General features: G+C 45.3%; 1 protein-coding gene across 2 annotated transcripts; it reads right to left on the reverse strand.

Annotated features, from left to right (window-relative positions):
- On the reverse strand, positions 1–24,564 carry KRT23 (keratin 23). Of its 2 annotated transcripts, XM_033170875.1 has the most exons (8): positions 23,856–24,564; positions 15,280–15,362; positions 13,438–13,594; positions 7,687–7,848; positions 5,150–5,275; positions 3,993–4,213; positions 2,345–2,373; positions 1–363 (listed from the first exon to the last, which is right to left on the reverse strand). In XM_033170875.1, the coding sequence occupies exons 1-8, from the start codon at positions 24,270–24,272 to the stop codon at positions 263–265; spliced, it is 1,296 nt and encodes a 431-aa protein (XP_033026766.1). In that variant the 5' UTR covers positions 24,273–24,564; the 3' UTR covers positions 1–262. The 2 variants fall into 2 exon arrangements, with proteins under 2 accessions (XP_033026766.1, XP_033026767.1); XM_033170876.1 differs by lacking the exons at positions 1–363; positions 2,345–2,373 and having other exon boundaries at positions 3,989–4,213.
- Between the last annotated feature and the right edge of the window lie 1,518 nt (positions 24,565–26,082).

Here is a 26,082-nt window from a genome sequence, read left to right on the forward strand (position 1 = left end):
TCCATGACATTTTTAATTTATTTGTATCGTGCCCTTTAAAGAAGTAGGAGCCGAGAGAAGAGGACAAACTATTTGCGTTCATATTAAATAAAACTAGAATTGGTTTGGGTGACAACATGTAAATGGCAAAAGGAGGAAAATAGATTCGAGGCTCCCAAAGTATATCAGTGAATGAAGAACAGGGTTCTTTTTCTTGGAAAGCTGGACTTCTGTGGAGTTTCTATCCTGCGTGTAAGTGCTTCTTTTCTTCAAGGTGCTGACCTCAAGCTTGCCGTTTGATTTCACCAGTATGTGTAGCAACCACTTGTCCATCCACACTATCCTGAATGATTTTTGTTAGATGTTGGCTGGGAGATCCATATCCTGAAACAAATGTGGGGATACATTATTATGCAAGAAGCAAGGCATGCTCTATTATATAGGTAAAGATGTTTGGGATTGAGGGTCTACCCAACTGAACTATTGGAATTGCTATGATACCGTCCTATAAATATGACATTGGTGCACAGGCTCCTGAATGCCTTGCTTACTAGAAAAATATGACAACAGGATGTAGAGTCATAGAATTGTAGATCTGGAGATATACCTAGGGTCATCTAATTCAACCTCCTGCAATACAGGAATCACAGCTCAAGAATCCCTGACAGATGGCCACCCACCCTCAAATGAAGGACAACCCCACACCTTCTGAGGGAGTCCGTTCCATTCTCAAACAGCTCTTACCATCAGTAACTGCCTTCTAATGTTTAGTCAGAATCTCCTTTCTTGCAGTTTGAATCCATTGATTCAGGTCCCGGCTTGCTCTATCTTTTCATGCGACAACCCTTCTGATATTGAACGTAGGGGACGAGGAACTTCAAGCCCAGGGACAGAATGCGGCCCTCCGTGCCACTTTATCTGGTCCTCAGAAGTCTCCCCAGGCCATGCCTTTCAATGGCTCTGCTTTTCACACCCCAGTGTTTTGGCCTGACCGGGAATGTGTCCTTGAACTGTGGTAATGCCTCAGTAGAGGCCAGAGAAGGGCCGATCAATGTGCATAGAAACTAGCCTACCATATGAGGGCAACATTTGGTTTGCCCACTTTTGCCTCTGGCATGTGGCCCCTGGAAGGCTGTCCAGCAAGGAATGTGGCCCTTGGGATGGAAAATTTCCCTTAACTTGAGGTAACCATGACATTTGCCTCATAAACATTTTGGCAGTGACCAAGCCAAGACGTACACAGAGCAGAAGGCTGAATTCTGGGGAAATTATTCTTCCTTCACACTGTTGCTCTTGAGATCCCACTCTAGTTTTGTGAAAATCTTTGCTCCTCATGAAGGAGGTGTTTCTGTTTCTGCCTCTTTCGTGGAGTGTGGGCGGACTTTGTAAACCTCTTGTGGGGTGTGGGGTTCCGCTTATCTTATTAAATGCAAGAGAAGAAGAGTTTGGATTTGATATCCTGCTTTTCACTACCCGAAGGAGTCTCAAAGCGGCTAACATTCTCCTTTCCCTTCCTCCCCACCACAACAAACACTCTGTGAGGTGAGTGGGGCTGAGAGACTTCAGAGAAGTGTGACTAGCCCAAGGTCACCCAGCAGCTGCATGTGGAGGAGCGGAGACACGAACCCAGTTCCCCAGATTACGAGTCTGCTGCTTTTAACCACTACACCACACTGGCCGGGGGGTGGGAATATATCTCCCTCCACTTCACCCATTTTACATCCCCACAGCAGAATGTCTGTTCACAAGGGACTTACATGTTGTTGTTATTGTTGTTGTAATAATAATAATAATAATAATAATAATAATAATAATAATAATAATAATATCTGTCCACTCTGGACAGCTTCCAACAAAATATAAAAACACCAAACATTTAAAAACTTCCCTATACAGGGCTGTCTTCAGATGTCTTCTTATCTGTTTGACATCTGATGGACAGGTGCTCCACAGGGCTGGCACCAATTTGAATCTTACTTCAAATAGGGTATGGTGATTAACAAGAATCCTTTGGTGAATGCAAGTCCTGGGAGCTGGAGCACCCACACACCTAGCTCATATTCACAGCCAGATGTTGCTCACCTCTGGATCCAGCAAGGATTTGGAACCCCTTTGACCCTCATAAGGAATCATTCAGTGGAAGCATGCCAGATGTAGGTGGAGCACTGGATGTGACCCCTACTTTTGTACAGGACACGACTTCCCAGCCATGCACACCCCTCACCCCACACCCTTCATTTAGAGGACAAGCACGCCGCCCATGTTTTTGAGATAGAAATTCTCTGCAGAAATCCACCCAGATGCAAACATAAACAAAACACATGAAGAATATTGGGAGCTTTCCAACAAATATCAAGACTTTTACCTCTAGAGCTTGAAGTGGAGCCCGTCATTCTGCGAAATGACAAAAAAGGCAGCATAAATTAATATGCACAATGCAAATTCCCATACAACTCTATTTCTATTTCTTAATTAGTGTTAGGGGGTGGGGACTGTACACAGCCAGCTGTCCCCCTCTCCTTCCTGTGTCTGGGACTTTTAAGTTGTCCTTTTGTTAGTCTTTCACAATGAAATCCCGTTTCTGGAAAAGTTCTGATTGCATCTCTGTTGCTCATCCAAGGACCTTACAAAGGCACTCCGCTACCTGGAACAAGTGATTCGAAGTGACTCATGCTCTGCTTATTTGCCTTCGGAAAATATGCTAGTCCCTGAGCCAGCTCTACCATACAGACACCAGCCTTTCTTCCAGCAGAATAGGGCCGGGGGGGGGGGGGAATTCCTCTTGCACATTTGAGCTAAAATCTCCCATCATTTATGTTTCAGCACGGCTTATCTTTTTGAATATGGAAATGTAGTCTGCAGGTGTGTATGGAGACAGGTGACCCAAGCAAATGTGGTCACATGTGCATTGCCTAGTGCAGTGGTTTTCAACCAGTGTGCCTGGGCACCCTAGGGGGCCTTGAATGATGGTGAGGTGTGCCTCTTTCCTTCCTTCCCTCCCTCCCTCTGATGGCACCTTGCTTCTCTGCCTCCCAAAGGCTTGCACAGCTGTTTGTTGCAGCAGCTTGGCTGCAAGCTCCCCAGTTGGTTGGTGCCTCTGGGGCTGGCCAGGGGGTGCTGGTTGCCAGGAGCTGAGGCGGCTCAGAGACCAGGGATGGCTGCGGTGGCTGCCCAGAGGACTCCCAAAGAGAGGAGAGAGGAGGCTGAGGGGACACTCCACAAGGGAGGGTTCGAAAAGGGGTGAGGGGCTGCCAGCTCTGCAGGCAAGGAATGGCATAACTGGGCTCCTGAACTCCACAGGGGTGTCACAGAAAGAATGTAGTTGGTCAAGGGGGCCGTGGACTCAAAAAGGTTGAAAAGCTCTGGCCTAGTGTATCTGTAACTTTTGAGTAGGGAGTTGCATATATGCTACCTTCTATCATGCATGGAGAAGGGACGCGGGTGGCGCTGTGGTCTAAACCACAGAGCCTAGGGCTTGCCGATTGGAAGGTTGGCGGTTCGAATCCCTGTGACGGGGTGAGCTCCCGTTGTTCCCTCCCAGCTCCTGCCATCCTAGCAGTTTGAAAGCACGTCAAAGTGCAAGTAGATAAATAGGTACCACTCCGGCAGGAAGGTAAATGGCGTTTCTGTACGCTGCTCTGGTTTGCCAGAAGCGGCTTAGTCATGCTGTACATTGGCTCCCTCGGCCAGTAAAGCGAGATGAGCACTGCAACCCCAGAGTCATCCGTGACTGTACTTAACGGTCGGGGTCCCTTTACCCTTTACCTTTATCATGCATAGAGAGAGTTGCACATCTGAAGAGGTAATGTTCAATGCATTGGGACTACCTGCCATCTAAAAGCAGCCCTAAGTGCCACATAAATGTATTTTTTCAGGCATGTACCTGTATACATGATGGGGCCTCAGTTTTCCTGTCGTGCACTTTGTCTGCATAAAAACATACCAATTCTATGTAGATACCAGCCATAGATTTCATCTTTCCCTTGCCTGTCTCAATATTAATGTCCCCTCACCCATCAATCTTTCCATCCAGAAGCTCGCGGTAAGTCGCAATCTCCTTCTCCAGTCGGGTTTTGACTCCCAGGAGGACCTTGTATTGGTTATTTTGAGACTTGAGGTCGTTGCGAATCTGGCTGAGCTCTTCTTCACATCTGGAGATGATGTGTTGGATGCTCTGAAGCTGGAAGGCGTAGCGAGACTTGGTTTCATCCAAGGTGTTCTCTATGGCGAATTTCTGAAAAAGAGAGGAGGGTGTGTGTTCGTTGGGGGTGGATCCAATGATATCATCTTCTGCAAAATACTTGTGGTGATTTAAAGAGAAACCCCAGAAACTACAGTTATTTATTTCAGGTTTTGTAAATGACGGGCTCAGCCTAGCAGCAATTGCAAGATTCACATCTTTAACATGCCTATAGTCATATTAGATGGCTGCCAGGTTGAGCAATAACTATATTCTCCATCATCTGTTGTCTTCTTTCTGACCCCACTTCCCTACTGCCTAACTAAATTAAGAATGTGATTTGTTTAAGGCAGGAGCCTGTCCTTTACATACTTTCATGTATGTCAGTAGTGCCATGGCTTAATTACTCTCTGTTTGTACCAAATTTCTAGTTACAGGTAGGTAGCCGTGTTGGTCTGCCATAGTCGAAACAAAATTAAAAAGTTTGTTCTTGGCATGAGCTTTCATGTGCATGTACACTTCTTCAGATACACGGAAACAGAAGTCACCAGACCCTTATATATAGTGAGAGGGTGGGGAGCGCTATTACTCAGAAGGGTGGTGGGAATGGGTGATTGGCTGTTAGGTGTGGTAAACCTGTTGGCCACTGTTAACGACTGTAATTGGTCTTACAGGAAAAAGCAAGGGGGGAAAACTAGAACTTTGTTCTTGAGGGCTGCTGGAATGTAGAACCTAGGAAGCTGCCTTATACTGACCTACCTACCTCAGTATTTCCTACACTGACAGGCAGCAGCTCTCCAGCATTCCAGGCAAGGGTGTCATCTAGCCCGACATGGAGATGTCAGGAACCGAACCTGGGACCTTCTGCCGGCAAAGCAGCCGCTCTGCTACTGAGCTATGGACCGCTCACTGCGGCAACCATCAGCTCTGAGGTTGCACGTCCTCGTGAGCCATGTCTGTTACATCCTCCTGTATCTTTGGCTAAGTTACCTTGTTCAGCTGCGTCTGTAGGTCGATTTCCAGGTTCTGCAGAGTGCGGTTCAGGTCGGAGATCTCCTTCCGGTTGTTCTGTAGTTCTTCCTGGCTGGGCGCATCTTCCATAGACTCACTGGCGACCTGTGGAACAAAAACAGTAGCAACACATATTTTGTTTGTTCTGTTGGAGACTCCGCTACTCTTGCACAGAAAGAACCTGGCTACAACAACATGTATGTTTATGCATTGTCTGACGCTGACAAATTGTGGAAGGAAAGTATTAAGATCTATAAATACTACTTTTACAGGGTGGGGTGGGGTGGGGGGTTGGAATTAAAATTGTCAGACGATAATATTATCCTAAACCACATACCAACATTATGTGGTTTGACAGCGGATCAGTGCAAATGGATTCTTTGCGTCCTTACTTCTGCTAATAGTCTGATATTGATATGTTGGAAAGATAATACCATGGCCCCCTTTGAATGATGGATAGAAAGAAGATAGAAAGACTCTTGCAACATACAAACTGATTGCTTTTATAGGTAGATGGGCGTGCGTAGAAAAATATAATGATATTTGGAATGCATTTAGAACAAAGCATGATGACTTGTTAATAAGTTTATACTTGTTAGAATAACCGCACTGTTTATATACCTATATATTGTATTGTACCATAGTTTCAAGCACTTTTCTCTCTATTTTTGTTTTGTTTTGTGTTCAGTTTTTTCCACTTTTTCCCACTTCATTTCTCTACTGAAAATGTTCAATAAAATATAAATATTTTTAAAAGTCTGTTGCCATGAACAGACTCGCCATAGCCTGCTTGGAGCAGCACACCCTTCTTACAGGATCCTCTGAGCTCTCAGTGAGAATCCTTCCTCTGACCTGCCTGCATCAGGGGTGGGGAACCTCAGCCCTGGGGGCCGAATGCAGCCCTGTTTCTGGCCCCCGGGAGCCTCCCTTGAGGGGTCAGCTCTCACTGTCCCCGCTTTGCAGCCTACTTTGCAGGGCAAAGTGTTTTGCCCTGGCTGGCATGTGTCCTTCAACTCTAATAATGCTTCTTGCTTGCTGGGATGGGAGGGTTTGTGAGTAGGTGTAGAAACTCACCTGCTGCACAAAGGTAAAATGGAGATTTGTTGCTCCACCCACTTTCACCTCCGGCCCCGCCCACCATTGGCAGGTGCCCCCCAGAAGGGATCAGATCCTGCCCCAGGGTTTCACCATCTTTCCCCTGGATGAATGCTGTCTGACCTCCCCCATCCCAGGAAATGCTCTGTTTTTTCAGAATAACTCTTTCTGGAGATGGCATCAATTAGGCGCAGAGGCTGGCATGTCCTCACTTGCCAGCATGTACCCAGGTTAGGGAGGAAATCAGCTTTGTGGCTGGTCCTTTGAGGTTTGGGTGCAAGCAAAGCCGTTCATGCAGCAGCAAACGGCGTTACCTCATATCGGGAGGTGGCCTTTCTTAACTATTCACACCTAAGCAGGCACTTTGCCTGCCTGGAAGTCAGCTTATTCATAATCGCAGGGACAATGGGTATGGAAGAATTCCCTGGGGCACTGTCGATTCCTGGAATAGGATTAAGAAGAAGAAGAAGAAGAAGAAGAAGAGTTTGGATTTGATATCCCGCTTTTCACTACCCGAAGGAGTTTCAAAGCGGCTAACATTCTCCTTTCCCTTCCTCCCCCCACAACTAACACTCTGTGAGGTGAGTGGGGCTGAAAGACTTCAGAGAAGTGTGACTAGCCCAAGGTCACCCAGCAGCTGCATGTGGAGGAGCAGAGACGCGAACCCAGTTCACCAGATAACGAGTCTACCACTCTTAACCACTACACCACACAGCCAGCATGCCCTCGTTGCACCCTGAAGCCAGTTCCTAATTTGTGGGTGACGAATGTATCAAACTGCACCCTAGTATCCCCAAAGGTGTGCCACCCCATCAGGCCATGCCATGACACCGACCGGGCTCTTGCCACTTATGTAACTCTGTGGTGCGATGCCTCTATTGACTTGCATATGGGGAGGGAAGCTGTCTCACTCCAAGAACGGCTGGTGGCGGGAAGTTCACCCTTTCCAGGGGCTCTGTTGTTCAAACAGAGCTTCCCCAGCCATTTGTACAGGTGCAGGCACCCCCCCCCCATTCAAGTCAGTGCAGAAATTGTTCCACTGCAGTTACAGAATCATAAAACTATTGAGTTGGGAGAGAACCAAGGGTCTACTAGTCCAGCCTCCTGCAGTGAATTTTGGGGAGTTGTGTGTGTGTGTGTTGTCTCTCTTTGTGCTTTTTTGTCTCTCTCTGTGCGTCGTTTTCTTGTTATCTCTGTACATTTTCCCTTGGTGTGAAGAAAACAAAAGATACATACGTGTACAGAACGTGTACACACAAAAGATACATATGTGTACAGAAAGGGACATTGAATGCCCCCCACCACCACATGCCAACAATTTTGTGGTCATGCTTAGCTCACAACACTTAAAAACACACATGGGTCCAGGGGCCTGTGTGCTTCAACATGGCTTTCTCCATCTCCCTCATGTCAAAGATTACCTGCTTCTGGAACCAGGCATCAAGGCTTTGGCGGTTCTTTTCAATAATGGCTTCATAATCCGCTCTTATCCCTGCCAGAATCCTGGCCAGATCTTCTTGTGGAGCAGAATTCACCTTCACATTCACCTTGAAGTCCTTGGAAGCGCCGTGTGCTTGCATGTCCTGCACATGAAGGGTTAAAGATGGAAGTTAACGTAAAGGATGTCATCAGAAGCGAGAGGAACCCATTGGACGGCTACATTCCAATCTGTCCCCCCCCTCTTCTCTTTGGGTGAGAGGCGACCATTATTTTAAGGATGGTGTCCTTCCCTCTTGCTGTTTGCAAATCTCATTTCTGAACTTTGTCTCTCTTCCAAGCAGTTCCACCTTCTCTGAAAGTCTCTAAAGAATGTGATTGCTGAATAAAATGGGGCACACTCCTGCCAGATGAGACCAAAGCCTAATCAGATTCAGGATCCTATTTCTTACAGTGGCCAACCTGATGCCTCGAGGAAGCCCACCGGCAGTGCATGAAGGCAACAGCCTTTTCTTGTTGCTCTCCCTTTGGAGACAGCAACTACTACAGGCATGCCTCCAGTTCATTGAAATGAATACATGTCAGCCCTGAGCAGGCCTACCTGCAGCAAACTTGGAAAATTACAAGGTGATGAAATGAGATGCTGCCAGTTGCAAATCAGGTTCTTGTGACAAAAATGCAAAAAAAGGGGGGGGGAAGCCCCTTGGATTAGCAGAAGTTGTCAAAACAACTGGCAAGGAGAAAACACTATATGTGGTCTGCTGGAGTTGGAAAGAGCAAAACAAGGGAACATGGACAGAATATAAGACCAACAGAAATGGAATTGGCCCAAGCATGCCTTTCAAAGAGTCTGCCATTATTGCACCCAAACACAGAGAATCATAAAATTGTAGAGCTGCATGGGACCGCTAGTACCATCTTGTCCAACCCCCTGCATTGCAGGAATCCTCTGCCCAAGGTAGGGCTGGAACCCACAACCCTGAGATGAGTCTCATGCTCATTGGGGCCTCCCTGGGTCTCTTAGAGGGTTTTAGAGGAAGAGAGAGGGATGGGTCTTTATGGATCTATCAGGCATTTATGGATTTTCCCATGTGCATCCATCCAAACCAACATTATGAGGGAGGACTTTGTAAACTCTAAAAGATATTCCAGTGGTCCACTGAGCAGAGTTGCTGCTCCAACCCCTCTGCTCTCCATGAATTTGCACAGTCTCCTACTTGCATCCACACTGAACATGTTGGGGTGCAGTTCAAGGGAAGGAGGAAATAGTAACGAAGGCGAGCTCTCAAAATTGGGCTGATGGGCCTGTACCCATCCCGGTGGTCCCATTGCCAGCAATGCACTGTCCCCTATACGTGGCCTAAGAGAGATGCAGCAGCTTCCAGGACAGTTAATTGAGACAAAGTTTAGAGGAGTTGCCATTGTTGGTTGGCAAATAAACAGCTGAGATGACACAGGAGAAGCAGGTGAGGTGGAGCTCAGGTGGTTCAGCACAGCTTACACCTGAATCTCTGGCTCCAATGCCCATCCATTAAAAAGTAATTAAGAAAACCCAGAATCTTAGCCTGGAGAGAGATCCCAGCAACAGTCTCTAGCCCTGGGAGACCAGTGCTGGTAGAACAGGATCCCTAAACCTCATTGCAAGCAGATGAGATTTCCCCATATTTGTATTTTCAACAGGAGCTGACTTAGCTGTGCTCCAAGGGAAGAGAAAATTGGGTCAGGGCCTAAGTGTGAGAAAGCTCCCTTGTTATCTTGATTTCCCCCTCCTAGCTGTCATAAAAAAAATACTCCACCTGTGTCTCATTCCCACTTATTCCAGGGACGAGAAACCGGTGGTTCATCAGAGGTTCCTGAACTCCATTTCCCACCAGTCCCAGACAGCATGGCCAGTGCTCAGGACAGCTGGGAATTGTAGTTCCAAAACGTCTGGAGAGCCACAGCTTCCCTAGGCTTGCTTTATTTCTTCCGCAGAAAATTTACACTGATGTAATTTAATTTGTTATAGGTCTGTGCATGTGCTTGTTCTTGGGAAATCTGTACAATTGGTGATTTTAGGTTTCTGCTTGCTGGTTATTGTTTATTTTCGGAACTGACATCCCGCCCTTTAACAGAGGTCTCCCGGCAACCTCAGATCAAAATATCAAAACAACGGAAATGCGTGCCTACGTGTTGACTGTTTCTTCCTCTTAAAGCTAGCTCATCACAGACAACTGTTTCCCTGTTGGTTTTAATCTTTAACTAGGAAAGAAATGCAGAAGTAAGGCACAGAGGTTGCCCCGCAGATCAAAATCCCTGTGCCTTGGCAGCCCACTTTTTTTTTTTTTTTTTTGCATAAAAACAAATTAAGCAATGTGGAGGACAGACTGCAGGACTTGGTTCCCAAGAGCGAGAATTTAAATATTACTGGCTAAGTATTGAAGGGAGGGGATGACATGGAGGTTTGGGGCTCAGCCGATGTCCGGACCGGGCAAGTCCAGGAGATCCTATGGTCAAGCACAAAGCCCCTTTGTGTGCATAAGTGAATCAACTATAGCAAAAATAAATAAATAAATAAATAAATAAATAAATAAATAAATAAATTCCAGTAGCACCTTAGAGACCAACTAAGTTTGTTCTTGAAGCTACTAACATGAGTTTGGCCAAACTGCGAGAGGCAGTGAAGGATAGGCGTGCCTGGCGTGCTCTGGTCCAAGGGGTCACGAAGAGTCGGACACGACTGAACGACTGAACAACAACAAGAAGTTTGTTCTTGGTATGAGCTTTCGTGTGCATGCACACTTCTTCAGATACACTGAAACAGAAGTCACCAGACCCTTAAATATAGTGAGAGGGTGGGGAGGGGTATTACTCAGAAGGGTGGTGGGAATGGGTGATCAGCTGATAGGTGTGGAAAACCTGTCGACTTTCATTAAATATAGTTTCCTGTTTCACCCCAAACTGGAAACTGTGATTCACATCTTCAGAACAAGCCAAGGTAACGAGACATCTTTAAGCTCTGGCTAAATATCCAAAGCTACTGGTTGCTCCTATCTTGCCTTATTAATCTGATATATGACAATCGAATTTGCCTAGTAACTGGAGATGCCAGAGATGATCCACGGGTCTTGTATCAATCATGTGCTCTGCCACTGGGAAAGTGTTTGTGCAAGAAAATATGGAGGGCTTCTTTAAAATAGGAGAGAGAATATAGATAGCAAGTACTGTATATGATCTTCCAATAGGTGGACTTCTGTTTTTAAAAGAAATCCAGTGCTGGGGCGTATTGTAGAAAAACTGAGTCCTGAAGAACAGTTAAATTGTCCTTTAAAAATCTTGGATCTTTACTTAAACATACCGTACTTTTCCATGTATAAGACGAGCTTTTTTCCTGATAAAATAATATTTAAAAATGGGGGGTCGTCTTATACAGGGTTATGCAGAGGTGGGACGTGGGATTGGTTGCTGCCACAAGCAGGGCAATCCCCCCCCCCCTTTTCTTAAATTTGAGTCCCCCAAAATAGGGGGCATTTTATAAACGTGGGCGTGTTATACACGGAAAAATACGGTAACTTGATAAAAAAAAATTGGGGGGGGGATAGAATTCTTCCTCTAAACCTGAAACTGTTCTTTTCATCTAATATCAATAGTTTTACACACACACACAAAATGTACCTGTACTTTGCCAAGTCTTGCTGCAAAAGCTATAAAGGTTCTGTGTAATTACCACAGGAGCAGCTGAATGAAAACACATAATTACTCTGTAAACAACCTAATTATTAAACAAGCCAAACTGGTATGGTAAAGTTCCCTTCGTTGCAATATCGTTCTGTGGTTTACATAGTGACAGTGCCCTTGGGAAGCCAAGGGGAGGATGCTAAAACCAGCCAGTGTTGAGAGCACATGAAAACTGTGATGCTTTGTCCTGCAATACATTTTTGAAAGGTTTTCTGAGCATAAAACGACACCAGCCAATGGAACACTAATGCATGTTGGTTAATCACGTTCTGCATTTATATAACTGTGTCCCCTTTGATAGTTAACTCTACAGAACTCTACCACTAGAAACGCTTTAAGGTTGCAATAGCTGTGTTTTATCTATGGTAGCAAAAATTAGATATTACTACCTACAAGGAAATACAAATCTATTTCAGATTCTCATTCCCCCCCCCCCCGCCCCCAATCTTTAGTTCAGTATGTCCCGCTTTTGCAAACATTTTTATTTCAAAAATTCACATGAAAACATGTACGCATTTCTGTACTCTGTTCTCTTAACACCTTTTTGCAAGCAATATCCCAGCATTAAAAGGACATTGAAGCTGGCTGGCAGGGATGGAATGATCTGTCAATTTTGTGTCTCTTGTTTTCCTCAATTTTTTTCAACCTTAAATTCAGTTCTCCACATTTCTGCAGCAATTTGAGATTTATTTATTTATTTAAAAAATACTAATGAAAGTTCATCAGCATTTTATTGCAAATTTCTCCAAATAAAACCTTTTTTTTTGTCTGCAGCTTTGACTAAGGTACTTTTTGGTGGTGGTGGTGGGGGGGGGGTCAAGCAACTTCTCTTAATGCATTTTTCTATGTTTACTTTCATTATTCATTTTTGCAAATGCTCTTTTGGTGGGAGAACTACATTGCAAAATTCAAGAAGGCTGCGTTTCAGTTCTTCATACTGTTCCAGAAAGTGTGACTATAACAAATTCAGCTTTAAATGTAAACTGAAGTAAATTTCTGTCCGATCAGTACTGGTTAAGGGAATCTTTCTGAAATATGAAACATCCTTTGTGCTGTTGTAATCTCAGTAATGGACCATGGCATAGCTGTGCCAATCTATATATGTGTGTATGTGTTCTACTGAAGAGGTTTAAGGTAGGTTAAAGTAGTTTGAGAAGGCTTCTGGACCTGGCCAGAGATGCTTTCGCCCAGTGTAGGCTGTTGTGCCCTTGATACTCATTCCTGGAAAGAACAGATCTGGCTGTGGTAAAATGTACCTCGGTCACATAATGTCTGCACTACTGAAATGCGCTTTTTGTGGGGCTGCCTTTGATCGGAAACTTCATCTTCTTCCAAGTACAGCAGCTAGGCTATAAACTGGAACTGGTTATTGGAAGCATGTTGCACTATTGCTGAAACAGCCTTACTGGTTCTTAGTTGGCTTCCAGGCCCAATTGAAAGTATTGGTTATCAGCTTTAAACCTATATACTGTTTGGGACAGTTGACTGAGAGAAGGTATTTCTAATGGCTGCAGTCAAATATTGGATTCCCTGCCCAGAGAAGGCCACCTCACATCTTCCCTAATTATATTTTTCGAAGGAATTCAGTTGTTAGCAATATTAGTGAATTCGGGTGGACAGGTTTTTTTTCCTGTTCTTGCCGTTTTATGGTGGGGTGGTGGTCCTTTACTGTTTACATATATCTTGCCTGTATTTTTACTGTATTTTGGGCAGAATATCAATATTTTAAAGGGAGAAATGAATGCCCGAAAGTTAAAATGGAAATAAAGTGTGTGAACTTTGTGCAACTTTGTCCACTCACACTACTCAACAGATAGTGCTAATGTAGCCCACAATCTCCTATTTGAATTCAACATAATTATGATATGGCTTATCCAAAACTCAACTTTCAAGTGGAGAATGAGTCAAAGAGGATTTGATTCGGGGATTAGTTTTCTTCAAAAGCAGTAAGAGTGCAATGAAACCCATGAAAGTCATCTTATGAGCCTTATTTTAGCAGATATGGAAATTTCCCCTACCTCCTCATGTTCCTTCTTCTTGAGGATGTGATCTTCACGGAGAGCTTCGATCTCCATTTCCAGGTCTGTTATGATGATTGTCATGTTGTCGAGTTCCTTGCGAATGTTCTCGACGTCATCCTGCACACTTTGCCGCAGGGCCTTTTCTGCCTCATATCTTAGCCAAGGAGAGCAAAGGAAAGTAGTTGAGAGGACCGGAGACACATGAAGACTGAGCATACATCTTTGAGGACTTCAGCTAGCCTACCTATTTGATGCCCTTTTCCGACATCAATGCTCGTACAATAAAAATATTGATTTGGAAAGGCACAATGGACCTTTCAGTCTAGTCTTCCAATCTAGTACATTCACAAAGCTCAGTGAAGCTGGATGCACCCATCACATAGATAACTGAGCAGCTCTTGAGTTTTCTATTGATATTCGACAAAGATGGGCTGAAAGATTTGGTTCCTAAAACCAATTTTTGCCAAGGGCCAAGTTAATCAAGCCATGTGCCCCCAGGGCAGGGTTTGTTATGCAGAAACAGCCTGCTCATGAGCTCCAATTTGGCCTGGAACACTGGAACACATGAAAGTTGGACTAGATGACTATTTGGGCCCCTTCCAACTCTGCAGTTCTGTGAGTCAGCCCTTTGCTGCCCATTAGAGTCATGATCTAGATGCACACACCTCACTAGGTCTGCAATTCACACAGGAGGTGGGGAGAAAGCTCCCGCCCCGTACAAATTGCAGACTGCGGCGGAGGGCATCTAGACCAGAACAGCAACAAAAGGCGAAGCCTACAGCTTACCCTGTCCCATTGCAAACTGAGTGCACACACTTCTAGGCACTGGCTATTTCTGCAAGAGAAAAAAATTTGCCATTGCCCTTCAGTTTCTCAAATATGTTTTCCCCCCACAGTCCCACTCAGATACTGGCAGCGAGTGATTCTGGAAGGGTGGGGGAAGCTCTTTAGCTTAAAGGAGCAGAGAAAGTCGAAATAGGCAGCTTCCCCTTCCCTTCCATGCACACTCACTAACCTTATCCTTTATTTAAATCAGCCATAGGATCCCCTGAGGGATAGCTCAGTTGGTAGAGCACAAGGCTCTTAATCTCAGGGTTGCTGGTTCGAGCCCCATGTTGGGCAGAATACTGCTGCACTGCAGGGAGTTGGACTAGATGATTCTCGCGGTCCTTTCCAACTCTACCATTCTATGATTCTATGATAAGATGACTCTGCTGGATCAGGCCTGTTTTCACAGTGGCCAACCAGATGCCCATAGGAAGCCCACAAGAAGGACCTGAGAGGAACAGCAGCAGCAGCATCCCTCCCACCTGTGATTCCTAGCGACTGCCTCCAATAGTGGAGGCTGAAGATAGCCATTGCGGCTAGCAGCCATTAATAGCACCGATCTCGTTTCAGGAGGCAGGGGAAATGGAAAGGAAACAAGCTGTGGTGCCTACATAATTCCTGAGGTTTCCTCTACTATCCAGAAAAGGCAACACACCTGCCTTGAGCTTTCAGCCACAAATGAGTAAGAAGCGGGGGGGGGGGGATAAGACCCCCTTTCAACCCTACGCTCCCCTCGAGATTTGCCTGCCAGCCAGCCTAGTTGCTGGCCACGGACCTAGTAAGTAGGGCACCATAAATGGCATGACCCCAATGGTGATGATTTCAACCAGGCTTAACCTGTGGTGCATCTAACATTACTGTTATTATTTATTACGTTTATTAAATTACTTGGGGAATAGGTCGGCTTTATTGCACTCAAACGACCAGGTTGTGAAGAATTAAGGCCAAATTCTATGTCCTTTGCCCATCTCTGTTTCCATGAATAGACGAGGAGTTCAATGAATAACTTACTTGAGCCTGAAGTCCTCAGTGGCCATTTTAGCATTGTCAATCTGTAGGACGATGCTCGCATTGGCAACCCGTTTAGTCTCAATCTGTAAATGAGAAAGATAGAATTCGTCTCATTGCAAATGTGGAATGAAAAGCTCAATATCTGGGTGTGTGTTTTTTTGGCAGTTGTTGTGATTGGTTGGTAGGGATGAACAGATGGATGGATCTCTCAATTTGGGTTTCTCTCTGTGTCTCGTTTTTCCAACCTAAAGTGAAGTTCGTCACATTTATGCATCAGTTTCCTTTTTAAAAAAAATGTCCTCACAAAAACTGGTCAGTATTTCAATATATTTATTTAGTATACCTGTATAATGTGCAATTATTATTATTATTTTGCAAGCAATGTTCTCTGACGTAATGCCTTTTAATGAGTGGAGCCTATCACTTGCAAACATCTGAAATGTTCCAACTTTGTTAAGCTTCATATTTTTAATGCAACTTTTCCAAAGCAAATTCACATTCACATTGTTATTCTGAAATATTTAAATCAAATGTTAAAATGGGAAACATTTACACCTGCCGGTATCTCTTGATCATTTTGATTTTGGCCTTCTTCAGTTCCGAATTCCCAGCTACCAAAGACTAATGGTTGTTACTTACCTGCCAGATGCTATTGGACACTATATCTAATGCATGTGAGTTACCCAACGCAACCTGATGTTAACGACAATTGTTTGCCCACCATCAAATTATCTGGTACAAGCTATTTTCAAAGAGTTTCCGGAGGATCCCAGAAGTCTTTGGTAGCTTATCAGATGTTCAACAACAACAGCAGCTGAAAGGCAGTTTGCAAACCACAACTGATCTTCCTCTGTGATGCTAAACCACTGATGAATGCTTTAGGTTTGTTAAAGGACACACACCACCTGTTCACAGGAGATGAGGAGGAGTGGCAACAGTGCCTTCTGTGAACAGGCTTTAGAGTCTTCTGCACAGTTGAGGGATTCTATGATAGTGTCAGACGTCAGAGGATTCAACCCCTACAGTAGGTTGCCAGGAACGGATAAGACAAGGAAAGTTCTTACCTATGGCTTTTTATTCAATATTCACAGAGAGAGGCTTAGAAAGGTAGCCTCTTGGAATAATGGCGTTGCTCCGAGTAAATCTCTCCTCCCCTTCTCTCCCACTTCCTCATTCGTCATTCATTCTACGGGGGGCACTGAAGGCCCTTTGCTTCTGAGCCCTTTGCTCTCCTACTTTTATGGCTCGCTGGCTTCTGGGAGATGGTGGATCTGGAATGCTTTTTAGTGATAACGTATGAGCCAGCTGCTCCAGCTCTGCCTCCTCCTCCTCTCCCATTATTTCCCAACTTTTCACCCTCGTCTTCCTCTGAGCTGTGATCTCCCTCAAACCCCCGTTGTAATTCTGAACTGTCTGCTTCTTCTCTGGAAGGGTCAGGCTGGGGAGGTGATCTCCACCATTCCTCCTCTGCCCAGTCCCTGACAGACAGACTCTTGATACCTGGGTGTCATGACCTGGAACGCAGGTGGCTGTCGTGGACTAGGAAGCATGTCAGCACACAAACCTATGCTCTCCCTGTCTGCCACAGAACATGTTTCTGGTGCACAACTGACTTCAGTCTGATAAGTGCTGAGTCTGCATAAAAACATTCTCAGACAGTCCCAGCCACAACGTATCTGTGCCATTGTGTTGTGCTGGAAATGTATTGGAAATATACACTGTAAGCATCTCTCTCTTTTTAATGCAGTTGTTTTGCGCACTTAATGTAATTGCATTTGTTCATTTAATCCCAGACTGAAGATTTCAGAAATAACTTTCTGTTTTGTCACCTCCAAAGGGAAAATGATGTAAAGTAGTTTAAAAACTATTTCACTTTCCTCTCTGCAGCACCCCCCCACCCGTGAATAGAAGATGCATTTCTGTCTTTTTGCTAGCAAGCAGGGCCTCTCATTCTCTTATCAGCTCAGCAAGACATGCCAAGAGCGCACTGACCTTCGCAGACTAGGAACTTAAAAGCCCCAGAAGTGTAACTCACACTAATTCGGACAACTTCATGTAAGCAGATAGCAGAAAAGCAACATTTTGTATGCGACAAAAGAATAGCAAATTTCTAAACTTTGCTCAGTGTTGCCGTGTTATCACTAGTGGATAGGAGTGTGCTTTTTGTAAACCAATTAGAAGTGAGCATGAGGGGTCCACAAGCGGTCCACGCATTCTGGTATCCAATCATATTGCCAAAAGGAACTGTTCATGAGCTAATCATGTAAAGAGAATCTTATAAAAGTGTCTAGAATTTTGTGTCCTGGGCCCAGAATTTGGAGAATTCCTTTGGATCATTTTACTCTTACTACAGTCTGCAACTCTTTCCACGATGCTGCTGCTGCTATTTGGCTAAAAAGGACCGGCATATTTCTAGATCCCCTCCCTCCTTTGTAGGGTAACACTCTTATGGATCAAGGTTCAATAACCTGACTTGCCCCCCTCTCCATTGAGAGCAAGGAGCTATGCTTTAGCTCCCTTGAAGCCTAGAGTTGTAGAGCAGAGGAAATGAACCCCCATTCCAGTGGAAGCCTTGGGTCCATTTAGGCTCTGTGCTTGCAGGATGCATAAAACCCCTACACCACTGCGTTGGCACTGAGAAGCAGAGGCTTGATTTTCTTCTCCTGTCCAGCTCTTTGAACTAGGAGTGTCCTTCAGGCACAGAGACAGAGCAAGCCGTTGTGCTTCTGGATCTCCCAGCTCAGACCTGGAAGGGGGAGGCCCCATCACTTTGCCTTGGAACCAAACTGGTACTCCAAGTTTCAGCTGTGCTCGTAAGCCAGCAGGCCTCTGTCTCCTCTTCATTTCTGAACTGTAAGCGTCAGCAATTGTTTTCGGCCCCTGCACTTCATAGCTTCAAGCTCAGAGCTGGAGTGAAGAGCAAAGAGATTTCCCCATTACATCATGCTCTGTGTTTCAGAGTTGTAGCATAAATTCAGAGAAAAGACCTCCATCCCTTCAGCCAGCAAGGCAAGCCAGGAATTGTTGACTGCTGTAACAGATATGACACAACAGGCATCAGTGCTCAAAGTGTGTCGGGAAGTTTGGAAACCACTGAACATTCCTGTACATAAGGAATACCCTTACTCCCAGTTCATGTATTGTTTTGGGAAGTGCAAATTACATCAGTTCACATTGAAATGTGAACCAGACCAAATTTCTTCCCTGTCCCTAGCTGCTGTGTCATTCTCTACAAAACACACCTTTTTTTGGGGGGGGGGGTGTAGTTTTACCATTGGAACTTGAGAGACCCTGAATCTATCTCTAAAGCATCACTAAGACAGCCTCTCTAGCCTTTTCTTGAAAGACCTGAGTCGTATCACAGAGCCAGGGGGATCCATGCCATGAATGGGTTTGTTAAGCAATGGCAGGGAACATTCCTGGGCAAATAGACTACTCCTCTAGGATCGCCAGAAGAAGCAATGCAGAAGGCTGCAAAGTTAGTTCACAAATGCAATTAACACTTTTTCACTCCATGTTCTGGTGCTTGTTGTTGTTGAACTGTAGAACAGGAAAAAGGCGGTTGCTGAAATCTTGGAATCAATGACCTATTTTTCAGCATTCCTTGTTCTCCCTCTCCTTCCCCAAGTGCATGCAAGAAAGAATGCCGTAAGCACAGAGCCTACACAGCAAACACCTCCAGATGATTTCAGCAAGAGGGCAACGCCATATATTACAGGAGAACACACACATACATACAGGGATTTTAGCCAATCATTTCGTACCTTGAGTGTAAACAAAACTCATGCAGGATCACACAAAAAGAAAACTTAGATGGTGGTGTGATCTTGCAAAACATCCTGGCTTTAGCTGAACTTATTCATGGTGCTTCAGAGAGAGCAGAGGGCATCCCTAAGAGCATATTGGGAGGCAAAGTCCTTAACAGCAGGGCAAAATGTATTGGCAACATGGAAACCATGTTTCCTAGAACTGTATCCTGAACCAATGAGGTTCCTTGCTCCCCCATGCGTCTATGTTTTCAGAATGTACTGTTTCCCCCCCTGCTTGCCCATTAATCCTAACACAGGAAGGATATGGAGCCAAGTCTGGGAGGGAGGCAGACTAATGCCAACCTTCTAGTTGGCTCACAGTTCTCTTGACTATGGAAGCAGACCCCAACACACTAGAAAAATCCACATTTATATGTATGGGCGCCAAGATCTAATATGAACCTTTATCTTGGGCCAAGAAAATTATTTCTCCACTGGGTAGCCATCCCAGTTCAAGCCAATAGAAGCTAGGGGAGAGTTTACTGGCAGAGCAAGGCAGTTTGGACCTGAAGTGAGGAAAAATGAAGAAGAGCGATTGCATTAGGAAGGTCCTCATTTGTTGGCTGTAGTCTTTGTTCTGCCCTCAGCATGCTTTGGTAACCCTCTTAGCCAAGTCTGAGGAAAGCCATTCAGGGTCTGAGAAGATCGGTGGCTGAAGAGTGGTTGGCCAAGTTCAGGTTGGCCAAGTTCAGGCTTCTTGCTTTAGATGGGGGAGTCAACGTCGTAGCCCTCCAGATAATGCTGGGCCACAACCTCCATCAGCCTCAGCCAGCATGACCAATAACAGTCAAGGATGATGGGAGTTGTAGTTCAACAACCTCTGAAGGACACCACATTGGCTACCTCTAGCTATAAATCATGCCAGCTCTAATCCCACAAGAGCCAGCACAGAGGCTGTCACCATGCAGAAAGCGTTACTTAGCATACAGCGGTACAGTTAGGCAGTTTTATTTTTAATTGTTATGTTTTATTGTTGTTTTTTATTGTTATTTTTGTTTTATGAATCACTTCCCATGAAGCACCTGGACTGTGATCCTATGAGGGCCTGTCTTTCAGGTGCTCATGTGTTTTACTTCAAAATGTCGTAAGAAAGGCCTTCCTGCTCGTTCTGCTGAGAGGGGCCCTGCTGGATGCCATTTTGCAGAGCTCTCTGTGGCAGCCTCTCCCAGAGATTATGGGAGGTACAAATTACCCTCATTCAGAACCGGAACGCTCTTCAAGAGCTGAAGCACACCTTTGTGAAAAGCCTGCCTTCTTGCCTTATATAGCAACATGGAGTTAAAAGTCATTAATAGGATTAGTCACAGGGATTATTGCCTAGTTAAATGGGCATTATTATGAGCCCCAATTAACATCCCACTTAGGCACGAAGACATGTGAGCACGAAGGCAGCTTCAGTTGAAGCTTAATGTGGAAATCTTGGTGAGAACTAGAAATTCTCTTTAATTATCGGGAAATTACATATTTGCTGAGAGGGTGGGCTGTTTGTAAGATTAGAGTGGAAGTGTGTATTTTCCTGCACAGCTGGCCTCATGTGTACTCAGAGACACTATAGCAGCTCCAGCCTCTTAAGACTCACCCAAAACAATTTGCTGCCTTAGGTTAAGAGGCAAAATGGTGGGCTCACCTATTCCATGTATGGAACTGGACCAGACTGGCTCTTGAATCTCACTTCTGCACAGGTGATGGGCCAACATCTTTCACTAAAATTAAGGCTGGGAAAAGGGGTCCAGGGCAGTCCCTATGGCACACAGAACTCTGTCCTCCAATACCCCATCCCCACTACCCAGTCTCCGTAACTGCCACCTGAGGCAGCTGCTTTACTTTGCTTACTGGTAGGGCCGGCCCAGCATCCTCCTACATTACAGGAAGTCAGGGCAGGCAGGCTTACTGAAGGAACCTTCCAAAATGAGGACGGGTATATCTCTTGCTACCCAGCTTGCTATGAGCTGCAAAGTACTTCTACCACTGTGTCTCTGTAAATGCGCTGAAAACAATGTGGCGGGCAACATAAAGCACCCAAAATCCCTGCCTGCAAGGTTTACAGTATATAGGTCAAATCAAAAGGGCCAGTTCTGGTTTTATTTATTTTTTTTTAAAAAACATTTCAACTACAATAGTTGCTGAGCAGTGTACAAAGGTACAATGTGAAATGATCAGTTAAAACTATAAAATCAAACTTCTATTATAATGCCTACTGGAATAATAATAATAATAATAATAATAATAATAATAATAATAATAATAAAAAATACAACTTCAACAGGCACCAGAAGTTCAGTAAGGAAGGGGCCTGCAAGCACAAAATTGGGCCCCCAATACAGAATGCATTGCTCCTTATGGATATGGGCCATGCATCCAAGACATGGGGAGGGGGCCACCAACAGTGACTCCCCCGAAAGCCTCCGTGATTGGGCAGGGATGTAAGGGATTAGGCCAGGCATCCACAACCTGTGGCCCTCCAGATGTTTTGGCCTGCAACTCCCATGATCCCTAGCTAACAGGACCGGTGGTGAGGGATGATGGGAATTGTAGTCCAAAACATCTGGAGGGCCAAAGGTTGGGGATGCCTGGATTAGGCAGTCCTTGAGGTATCCTGGACCAGTGCAAACCTCTGAGCACCAGAGTTGCATGATAGGCTGTCCCCATCAGCAGTCTGGCCGCAGCATTTTGCATGAGCTGGAGGATCCCGACCAGGCTCAAGGGTAACCCCACGGTGACCACACTGCAGTAATTGGGACTTGAGCTTATTGCGGCTGATGATATGTCGCCCAACTGGTAGTGTGAAATGGCACAGTCGGGACAGGGCTATATCTTTAACCCTGGAAAGGTCAGGAATATTATGGGAGACAATATATGCCTTGCAAACTTTCTGAGCTCTCGGCATCAATTCACCCAGTTCCCGAATCCAACAGTTCACTACTGACTTTTTCCTCCATACAGATCTTCAGAAGTCCAAACAGTGAAACGAGAAGCGGCTCTGATACAAATATAGGTGGCGAGAGGAGACACAGACAAAAAAGTTCTGCAGAGTTACTATATCCCGGGTGCATTTCCCTTTGTGTAATGACCTGCAGGCTGCAGATGGGAGCTCCACTGAGAGAATGTCACCCCCAGGCCACATCCACACCATATATTTAAAACACTCTGATACCAATTTTAAATAGTCATGGCTCCCCCCCCAAAGAATTCTGGGAGCTGTAGTTCATTAACGGTGCTGAGGGCTGTTACGAAGCCCCTATTCCCCTCACTGAGCTACAACGGCCAGAATGGTTTTTAACAATCTACCCCTTCTCCTAGGGAACTCTGGGAATTGTTACTCTGTGAGGTGAATAGGGGGTCCCCCGCACAACTCTGAGCACCCTTAACAAACCACAGCTGCCAGAATTCTTTGGGGGAGGCCAAGACTGTTTAAAGTGGTGCTTTAAATGTTTGGGGTCGACCAAGATGCCTATGCACAGAAAGCTAGAATGTCAAGGAGAATTGGGTGGAAGTTCTCACTCGGACACCACCTCATTTGTTACAGTTCTTTTTATAAATGAAATTCAGTTGTGATACCCCCCTGCCTCTGGTTTGAAGTGGTATAGTCCAGACTCAGGGCTATCTCCAGCTACTGTTTCTGAGAGTTAGGTCAAGGGGATGAATGAGTAGAGAACTGTAAAGCAGCAAACATCTTTACAAATGGGAATAACCAGTGAATTAATTTTCTTCAGCAGTGCGCTTTACTTTGGCTTCTGACACTTGAAGGGTATATTTCTAGGGCCCGCCTCATTTATGTTATTCTAAGTTGTTTTAAGGGACGTGGGTGGCACTGTGGTCTAAACCACAGAGCCTAGGGCTTGCCGATTGGAAGGTCGGTGGTTTGAATCCCCTCGATGGGGTGAGCTCCCGTTGCTCGGTCCCAGCTCCTGCCCACCTAGCAGTTCGAAAGCACGTCAAAGTGCAAGTAGATAAATAGGTACCACTCCGGTGGGAAGGTAAACGACGTTTCCATGCGCTGCTCTGGTTCTCCAGAAGCGGCTTAGTCACGCTGGCCACACGACCCGGAATATGTACGCCGGGTGTCTAGGATTCACTCCTAAAACCAACATCCCATCATATTCTGATAGGGACATTGTGCTTTTGCAGGAGAAGAAGGTTACCTAAAAATTATGCTTTATAATATATGCATGAGATGAATGTATATAGAAATAGCTGGCATCATTTCAGTCGCGGTGTATCTGAGAAGCAAGAGTGAAGTGCAACATTCTGTCTAGAATTCAAATCGTGTTCTGTGCACAGCGAGTAGTTTGAGTCTGAAATGTTAACCCTAACCTTAACCTCCTCCCCCCCATCAAATTTACCTTGTATAATATAATATAATTATAGGGTAACACAATTCTTGATTTAAAATCAAATGATTAGTATTAAGCATTAACACACCAAATTCAGCATATTGTGCTGCCAAGCCCATATATTCCACATCATCTACAATTGCAATGTGATTTAAAAAAATATAGAAATATGAACATTTTCCCCCTGAGCAAAATGCTAGTTAGGAGAATTTGCTTGAGAATGTGTGTGCTTAATTCCAACCCCCCCCCAAGGTTGCCTCCCCTCCCTCTTCACCCTTTCCTACCCTTGGAGTCCACACCTTTCCTTGAGGACAGCTCTTAGGCAAACACTCAACAGAAGCAACCATTTCAGATATTTATATTGCTGAGCTGAACGAGTACTTGAATTCCCCCATGGAGGAATATAAGCCAATCTGCGCCTCCTCAGACTTACCTTCTCGTGCATGTCTGAGATGTTTTGTTCGTAATCCTTGAAGTCGTGCTTGGTGCCCTGAGACTTCTTCTTGTGCCAGTCCCGGATGCAGCCCTCCAGCTGAGTGTTGGCCTCTTCCAAAGAACGCACCTTCTCCAGGTAGGAAGCCAAGCGGTCATTCAGGTCCTGCATCATCTGCTTCTCGTTCCTTCCCATGAAGATGTCCCCGTGGCTCCCGCCGAAGCCCCCCCAGCCTGCCCCGGCATCAGAGGCCAGCCAGGTGGGTGCTCCAAAGGACATGGGGACAGGTAGACAGCCGCCACTCCCTCCATGCAGAGTGCCAGCTCTGTAGGGATCTCCGACGTGTGCGAAGCTGCATCCTGCAGCACCCCTGAGAGATCCAGAAGAGAAGTGGTAGAAGCCTTGGCCGGAGTTCATTCTGACATCTATTAGGAACCGAAATCAACACGCAAACACTCCCTCTCTTTCCCGGCAGCGTCTGAGAAGTGCCTCAACCCTTGCTAAGTGCTTTAAAGCCTTTCCTTGTGGGAGTTCCCTCATGTTAAACAACTATGCCAACAAGGATTGTGTCATCACGACAAAACATGCGTTTCCTCTTGGTCAATTCCAAAACCCTGATTAACCGGCAAATATGATTGTCATTCTCTGGAACGCCGGTGACATACCAAAGGTGCCTCTCTTTTCTTCCCCCGTCCCTTCCCTCCTCCTCCTCCTCCTCCTCTCTTTCCTTTTATTTTGCTTTTTGCATGATATCAGCGAGGTGTGGCCACCCAAGGGAGGGGTGGAGCTGAACTGAAAGAGCCCCAACCTCTGCTTCAGGTTTCTTTCAATCACATGGCTCGGTGTGTTATGTTCAGCTGTTTGCAGCAGCAAGAAAAGCTGCCTGAATTACACATGCAGAAACACCGAAGGCCAGAAAAGGGGTTAGGCTCCGGGGCTCTTTGTGTGCCGTTTCTCAACCATCGTTTATCATGTGTGAGTTTGGGGGCATTTTTTAAAAAAAATCAACTTGCAACTCCCCTGAGCACATGGGCTGTTTTATAAACCCTCTTAAAACACAGAAGGTTCAACAAATCTCTTAGGAACTTAAGAAAAAGTTATTGAGACCTGTTCTAGGCCAACCACAGCCTCTCTAGGGATAGGCAGATCCACCCATTTTGGCATCTCTTGGTGTTTCTCATTTTCCAATCTTAAGGTCAGTCTTCTGCATTTCCCTATTCATTTTAAATAAATTGTTGCTATGTAGGTGCACATTTCCCTAATATACGCAATCTTATGCTATTTTCCTCTTTTTGTATGTATTTTCCCCAATATGAATTTGGGGGGGGGGGGTAGATTACCTTGGTTCCGCTGCTGAGTCTGTTCTCCTAACATTTTGCCCAAATCAGGAGCATTCGCTGCACAGTGGATCTGGCCTCAGCACCAGCATTGCTGCTGCTTACCTCAATGGTGTGGCTGTGGGGGGCACATCATCAGGAGTGCTAGATTGGCTCGGCTGGTGCCCCCATGCGGTCCTGACCTCATTGCCCCCCTGCCTCATCCCTGCAGCATCCAGGTGAGCAGCAGAGAGATGGGTGTCAGATGAGTGGTTCCACAGATCCACCACACCACACCAGCCTCTGCTGGCCAGTATCTGTTTTCTTGCATTTTCTATTAACTGGCTCATGTGAGGAGCAGAGAAGTTTGCCCCATCTTGCTTTGGACACAGATGGTTCCCTTTGCCTATATATATATATATATTCTGCACAAATGAGAAAAGCCCCCGTCTCCCTCCTCCCCCCTCTCTCACATGCCTGAGGTTACTGGTAGCGATGGCAGAACGTTTCTGTTTCTCATTTTTCTGGTCTTCCATTCGGTTCCCTACATTTCTGAAGCCATTTGTTGTTGTTTTTGGTTTTTTTAATATTATCACAAAAATTCATCAGCATTTCAGTGTGAATTTCTCTGGAAAAGCATCTTTGTATGCAATTTCGAGTAATGCACACATTTTTGCAAGCCATTCTTGCTAACATAGGCATTTGCAATGTCATATTCACTAATATGGCGCGCTTCCTCTTCCACACGTTTTTGTAAACATTATTTACCGGTAATCGGAGAGCTGCATCATAGTATTCAGAAAAGTGCAGCCTTTGAAGGATGGTTGTGTTTTGGTTCTCATTATTTCAGAAAGTGCAAATTTGATAGATTCACTTTTAAATGTAAGCTGAGTTGAGTTTCTCTGCCACCC

The sequence above is a fragment of the Lacerta agilis genome, chromosome 14 (assembly GCF_009819535.1).
Source record: "Lacerta agilis isolate rLacAgi1 chromosome 14, rLacAgi1.pri, whole genome shotgun sequence".
In the NCBI taxonomy this organism is placed as follows: domain Eukaryota; kingdom Metazoa; phylum Chordata; class Lepidosauria; order Squamata; family Lacertidae; genus Lacerta; species Lacerta agilis.